This window comes from Atta cephalotes, assembly GCF_000143395.1.
Source record: "Atta cephalotes unplaced genomic scaffold scaffold00001, whole genome shotgun sequence".
Taxonomy (NCBI): Eukaryota; Metazoa; Arthropoda; class Insecta; order Hymenoptera; family Formicidae; genus Atta; species Atta cephalotes.
Genome location: NW_012130065.1, coordinates 9,927,786 through 9,935,039, shown reverse-complemented (window position 1 = coordinate 9,935,039; position 7,254 = coordinate 9,927,786). Strand labels below are relative to the sequence as shown.

The window sequence follows — 7,254 nt, the reverse complement described above, 5'->3', positions numbered from 1 at the left end:
TATATATATATATATATATATATATATATATATATATATATTTATGATTTCAAAAGAAAAGTAGTCTTACATAATTAACGTAAAGATACATTATAATTTTTATATACATAAAAATCAATTTTTCTATATTTAGATTATTAATAATTAATTATTAAATTGCAATATTTGTTTCGCGTTATTAAACATATACATTAGCATTATCTATTCATATTTTCAATAATTTTCTCATTGCTTGCTATTGATATAATAATATAAATATTTTGTTACTTTATATAATATATAACTTTCATAAATATAAAAAATATTTTATATACACGTATAAATAATAAAAATAAATAGAGAAACAAGAAAACAATTAGTGTATCATAATAATATCCATTTTTTTTTGTTCTTATCGCTTGTGGCAAAAGCAAATGAGTGTAATTATTCTATAAATATATTATCGCACGTTACTGAAATCAGCGCAAGATAACAAAACATACATTGGGCAACAGAATTCCACAATCGCTCAGCATCTTGTATACGCCGTTGCACAATGTCAACCTTGAAAATGGCGCTTCACGGCGCGGCGGGCAGGAAATCACGAATTGCAATCTTTATCAGCGTGACCCGATCGACGCGAAATCAACACGTGCATATCTCGAGTATTCGTCGACTCAGTTTGTCGCACGTGATTTCGGAAAAAAAAAAAAAGGAAGAGGAGAACTGGACTCGAAATATAATCCTACCGATGTCGAAATTTGACGACATAAGCACGTGAAAGCGGTATCATCATCATTTTTTTTTATGAATGGAAACGCGAGCGTTATTTTGCGTTCACTGAGAAACATTTCTGAAAACGGAAGAACCAGAGGATTCTGATCACATCAATTAGAATTCGGATTATCTCAACTAGGTTATTAGAATTATAATTATTGGGTAGAATTATAATTATTGTCCGGAAAGTTCATGCCGCAAAAGATTTAAATTTAATAAATGAAATTAAAAATTTAAATCTTCTGCGTTTCAATTTTCCTTCAAAATCGGCACGAACTTTCCGGACAATCCAATATTATAAGTACATAATTAATAATTATTATATACATAATAATAATAATAATGCACAATATCTATCTTGAAAAGAGTCCAGTTGCATTAATTGAAATTCTGATTGAGAATGAATTATATACTCTCTAAAATCTTTGGAGTGAAATCTCAGTCTAAAGAATGAAAATGGAGCCAATCTTGTATTACAATTTTCAATCTTTAAAAATGAGATTTCACTCTTCAAAGTGGAATTCACTCAAAAACTTTTAGAATATTATAATTATTCAATCAGAAAATTCTTATGTTCATTTTTAACCAAAATTCGAATTAATGTAAGACTTTTTTCAAACATTTTCTAGTGTTCTTTTTATCTGCGCTTAACTACCAGCATCGATAAAAAAAAAAGAATTCAATTGGATAGAGAATTGGAGCTCGTTAGAAAGAATATTTGACCCGAATCGAAAATTATGAGAGCGCTTTTATTCCCCGACATGAGTGGAGTACTCGATCGCGCATTGTCGAACAGCGCGGCGTCCCATCATTCGTATTCGAGATCACGAGATTACAAGACGACGAGGATCGGCAGGACGACGACGTCGATCGGCGATACGCCGGCGCATAAACGGCACAACGACATATCATTTTTACGCTATTAAAACGAGCAATGACCGTGGACGAGCGACGCGTGAGCGTGCACGTACGTACACGCGTCGGGTATACTACCGATACAACTTCCGGTGTCCGACTACCTCCCCACCGGTCATTTCCGTTATATGCCAGCCGGCGGGGATCGGCATGACGGTATCGAACCGCCCGCACTGGACGCGTGTATTAACGGCGAGAAAAGCCGAGGAATTCTTAATACCGCGAGTCTTTCCGATAGAGCATCTCTGCAGCTTGCGAATTCAGAAATGAATGATGCGACGCGCGGCGTCGATTTCATCGCGACATTATTTCTTTTCGTCGTGCGCGACGAATATCGGCATGTTAAACGAGGAGAAGTTTGACGACAGAATTAATCGCACAGCAGAGAGGAACCTGGAATTATAACGAGAATACAAGAGGAATGGCTTGAAACGCGTGCCCGAAGATGAACGACTTATAGTAAACAGAATATTGATGTTACAAAATTGATTACGTATTATATATATAAAATTGAGAATATTTTATTATAAAAGAGAGAGAAAAAAATAAAAGGATTAACATATTTCTAGAATTATTCATGAGACTCACAGAACTCCATCCTTCATTTGCAATCTGGATTTTTTTTCTTCTCTTGAAATCTCTTTTTCTCTCTTCTTATCATTCTTTCAAAAAATTTGGAAAAAATTTAAATATTTTTTAATTCAAATGTTAAAACTTTTATCTATTCTACTCTTTTTTATTTCGGAGAAATTTGAGTGAAATTTTGCTTGTGCCAAAAAAAAAATGAAAATGGGGAGTTAAGTTTACAGATTTTAAATATACTGAGAAAAAAATTATCAAATCTTAATACATATTCTTTTCAATAGTACTAACTAGGCATTTACTTACAGTAAATATTTATTTAATAAAAAATGATAATTCAATATGAATCAAAATATAAATCAAATTAATGATTCTTCTCTATCAAATAAATATATATTCTTATATTTAGTAAATATTTAGTACTATTCAAATAATATTTATTAAGATTTAGTACATTTTTTACGAAGATTAACGTTAATTGCGATAGTATAGATTTTTTAATGCAATGTCATTATAACAATGAAGGGTCGATTAATCAATTAATTGAAGTCTTTTGATTAACTCTTAATCTCCTTAAACGGAGGTGATTGCTTTTGTCAAGACAGATTTATTACTTCCCTCTGTTTCTATGCAACGAGTGCTCGTGTTCGCTAAAAATATGTACGTGCCAGACGGAAATTGAACACCGCAAATCGATACGAGGGAAAATTTCGTTAGCAAGAAACTCCGCTGAAGCTTCAAATCGAGTTTGCTCGCATCGAAAATTAGTAACGTAGAATTATCGTCATATTGATGTCATCGCCGTCGGTTAAATAGACTCAAACAACTGTGCACTTATAACAGCATTTGAAGCATTTATAATAAAACTTCTAAATTTACCAATCCGATAAATTTAATCCATTCTTGAAATCAATAAATAATACAGAGGTTCTTTAATTAAAATTCTCCGTTTGAACTAGAACAACGCTATGATCTTAATAACATCTATAAATGTATAACGTTAATACAATGCATGCATATACTTATATTTATGCATCAAATATATTTATTATGCATATCATTCTAAATAGGAAAGATCTATATTATTAACCCAGATTGTTATAAATTTCTCATCTAAAAATTCTGTAACTTTTTTCTGATTTTCAGACAAAGTTTTATAATTTTCCTCGATACTTTTAATATAATATTTTTATCCTGATTTAGAAACCATCAAATATTTTGTTTAAATATTTTTTTTCGGGAGCAATTTAACATAACAATGTAAATTACTATTAATGTTGATAATACTATTTGCACTTAATTGTATTATAAGTTGGTAGTATTTTAAAACTAGTGTGATATTATGCATATTATAATATGTATACTTCTTTAAAACTAAAAATTTTAATTTTGCACAAAATTCTGATTTTTCCTGATTTTTCTGACCATTTTTAATTTCCCTGATATTTCCTTGACTTCTAGTTTTATATCAATCCTACAATTTTATTTTTTTTTAGCTAAACTTCTTGCATGACGTTCGTCTTATTTTTTTTTCCATCAATAAGAAAAAGAAAAGACGAAAAATAAACCAAGAAGATCAGATAAAAAACAAGTCTCCTGTTTAACATTTGCATCATTCAACGATAGATTTAAAAAAGATAATTTAGTTTATTTTTAGAGGATCTTTCTTTTCTCTATAAAGGATATCCTGTATAGTATCTCGTTACGAAAGGAAGTATTGCATAAAAAATATATCTTTGTGCGAGACACTACCGTTTCTTGAATTGAGCATTATACAACTTATATCTTATTAAGCAAATAGCCAAGTTATTTCGATTAATGATGTAAACGTTCGTAATCGTGTTGCAAGAAGATTCCAGTGATTAAGTTATGAACCGTAAACGTCGTCAAACAGGAATTGGAGGAAGCTTTTTTTACGCCATGTGATTTAAGTATCACTCACGTATTTCGACCGCACCCTATACGTAGAATTCAAATGACTCGCACGCCATGTACATTAAAATGACAAACCGTCCTAAATTAGAAGGGATAGTTTCAAATTTTAATTCTTTATTTCATTTTACAATGCATCCCAAATTTTGTTCCAAATTAAGAATGTGATTATTAATTGTCTCCCTTTTAAGTGTGAATATAATAATTGTGAAATAATAAGTGAAAATAACAAGAGTGGAATATAATTTTCAGCTGTAATGTTTTTTTTTTTTATTTAAAATCCCAGATATTATTTATAAAATACAGTAAATTCAGTAGAAAAATACAATTTAAAAAATAAAATATGATCTCGTAACTTGATATAATTTTTATTGCATCTCATGCGATGTCATACATTAAGTATTATTAATTTTATTTAAATATAATATTGTTCATTTTCTTTTGAAGTGATATTCACTAAAAAAAATTTAGGAAGTAAAAAATTTTCATCTATTAAAATTTAATTGCGACAATATTAAATTTTTTTTAATTCCCTTTTTTTCTTAAGAACTTGATCACCTTAATGTACATTATTTTAAGTGACGAAGGTCGGGATGCGCACGAATGGAATACAGTACTGAATACGGTATCGACTTGTGGCTAAGACACGCGTTCGATAATGTGTTCGTAGTTTCAAAATAGTCGAAATTTCTCAACGTGAGTCGCGTGGGCGTACTTAAGGAACCAACCGCCGGAAACGCGGCCCATTATTAACGTCCTAACACGTTCAAAACATTCGAATTTCCGGTCTCGTACGAGTGTCCGTACAACCGCACGATTCTCCTCATTATAGAAACAATAAGGAAGGAAGTAGCTTCGCGCCGTGTCAACGTCGAAAGAGACGACGATTTCCGTGGCGTGTTTACGATCGTTATCGCACGTTCTTGACGTTCCAAGAGATAACGACGAGCGAACGGACGTAAATGATGTTTATATTTACGCGAACGCGTCTATTGGAATCCGATAGCAACAAATTCTTCTTCCACCTTAGGGGAAGATCGATTAGCATCCCATTTCTGAGACCTCCACGAGTTGTACTCTTTAAAATTTTTAGACCCAGTTTTTCATTATCTGATTAATTGTGGCTTGGACTCAACTTTAATTTGATGATAATGTATATAAAAATTGTTTTTCTAGTTACTAATTATTAAACTAATAGTAGTGGTAACTTTGAAGATCAGTTTTTTATTCTCTGGTTGACTTGTGGTTAGGCTTAACGTGATATTTTATTCAATAGGCTTCATCTATGTTGATGTCATGGATGAAACCTATTGAGTGAAGTATCAGGTTAAGCTCAACCACAAATTAATCAGATAATAGAAAATTGGATCTAAAAGTGACTACTAAATTAAAGTTTAGTGATTAATCATAGCTAGAAAAATATAATTTTTACATTATCATTAGGTTAGCCTAACAGAAGTTAACGAAAAAAATGAAAAACTAGATCTTAAGAATAAATTATCACTTTGAAGAATAAAATTTCACTCTTAAAGATTGAAAACTGAGTCACTCTTTTTCAAGACTCAATTTTCAATCTTTAAGTGAAATTTCGTTCCAAAGAATTTAGAAAGTAGAGTCTCCACGAGTCATAAAGAGACATAAGATTCATTTTCGCGCCAACAAAGGGCAATAAGATCTCTGATGAGACTTCAAGTCCTTGAACATGAAGTAGAGGCTGTTTGCAATTCAAGATCATTTATCCGGCGAGCCTCTCAATTTCCTGAGACTCGAGGCGAGGCCCGGCAACGGCGACGACGATGACAGTGGCGATGGCGATGACGACAATGATGACAATGATGATGATAAAGATAATGACGATGATGATGGTGGATTCCGACGTATCTAATCACGTTCGATCGCGGAAAACGTATCTGCGGAGAGAGAGAGAGAGAGAGAGAGAGAGAGAAAGAGAGAGAACATGCAAGGTTCAGGATAATACTCACTTGCTCCTGCTCGGCCGTTAACGTGGCTGCCATTTTGGCTCAACGCGCTGGCATGCCCAAGGAGGAGGCGTGTATTACAAGAAGCAGAGAACGCGCGGCGCGTGGCGTAGCTCTTGGTATTATATCCAGTCCCGGTGCCGCACACGTACGTCCGCAAAAGGAATAAGCATTCTGTTACGTTTCACGCACCGATAAAACAATCCTTCGTCCCCGCCTTCTTACGCGCGACGCCACTAGTCCTTACAGAGCACAGCCACCCTCGGCGATGACGGCGGCGGTAACGACGGTAACGGTAGCAAGAAACGGTAAATCACCCCGGCGCGCGACCATTGTTCCACCGTCTTGCACGCACTCGAATCTCGAACGCGAATGTGACACTCTCCTCTCCGCTCCGCTCGGCGCGCCTCGCCTCGGCTCGACTCGATTCACTCGATCGTCTTCCCCTCGGCGATCGCGCCGCCATCTTAAGGTAAGCGTCCGCGCGCGCATCCACGAGACAATGCGATCGTTGCTCGGAATGTTTTTAAAATTAAAATAATCGTTAGATTCGTTGAGCTGATAAGATTATTTTTAATTTGTCGATAATTGGCGCTATTTTTATAATAATCGCGAATTGTGTTAAAGGATCACGATATTTGATAAAAAAATACGAAAAGTATCATGTGATCGTTATTACGATTAGTAAAAAGATTAAAAAAACAACTTATGTTCATATTCTATTAATGTAATTTAATTTTATTCTCAGTTCAATTTAATCGTTTTTTGATCCTTAGAACTATAAAAGGATAGAAAGTAAGTTAAACAGAAATTAAAATTCGAACTTTTTCCATTTGAAGATACAAATTGACACAAGTGTTTTTATCTTTGTTTTTCATTGAATATCAAGAAAGATAGAATGAATGTTTGTGTTGATTTGTGTCACTATGGAATAAATAGAAAGCACTCATTGATATTACGTATACAAATACATTCCCTGAATTCTTTGAAATAGAATCTCATTTTACAGAATGAAAATTGAGTCAATCAAAAGAGTGGTTCAATTTTTCAATTTTTAAGAGTGAGATTCATTCTAAAAATTTAGAGAGCA

The 7,254-nt window shown here is 33.2% G+C and overlaps 1 protein-coding gene across 1 annotated transcript in view; it reads right to left on the bottom strand.

The window, feature by feature from the left end:
* LOC105626454 (tyrosine-protein phosphatase non-receptor type 9) overlaps positions 1–6,200 on the bottom strand; it is a 17,001-nt gene extending 10,801 nt beyond the window's left edge. Inside the window, exon 1 of the mRNA XM_012207759.1 lies at positions 6,168–6,200. Within this exon, the coding sequence (XP_012063149.1) occupies positions 6,168–6,200 (33 nt within the window). The remainder of the gene's footprint in view (positions 1–6,167) is intronic.
* Positions 6,201–7,254: the final 1,054 nt, after the last annotated feature.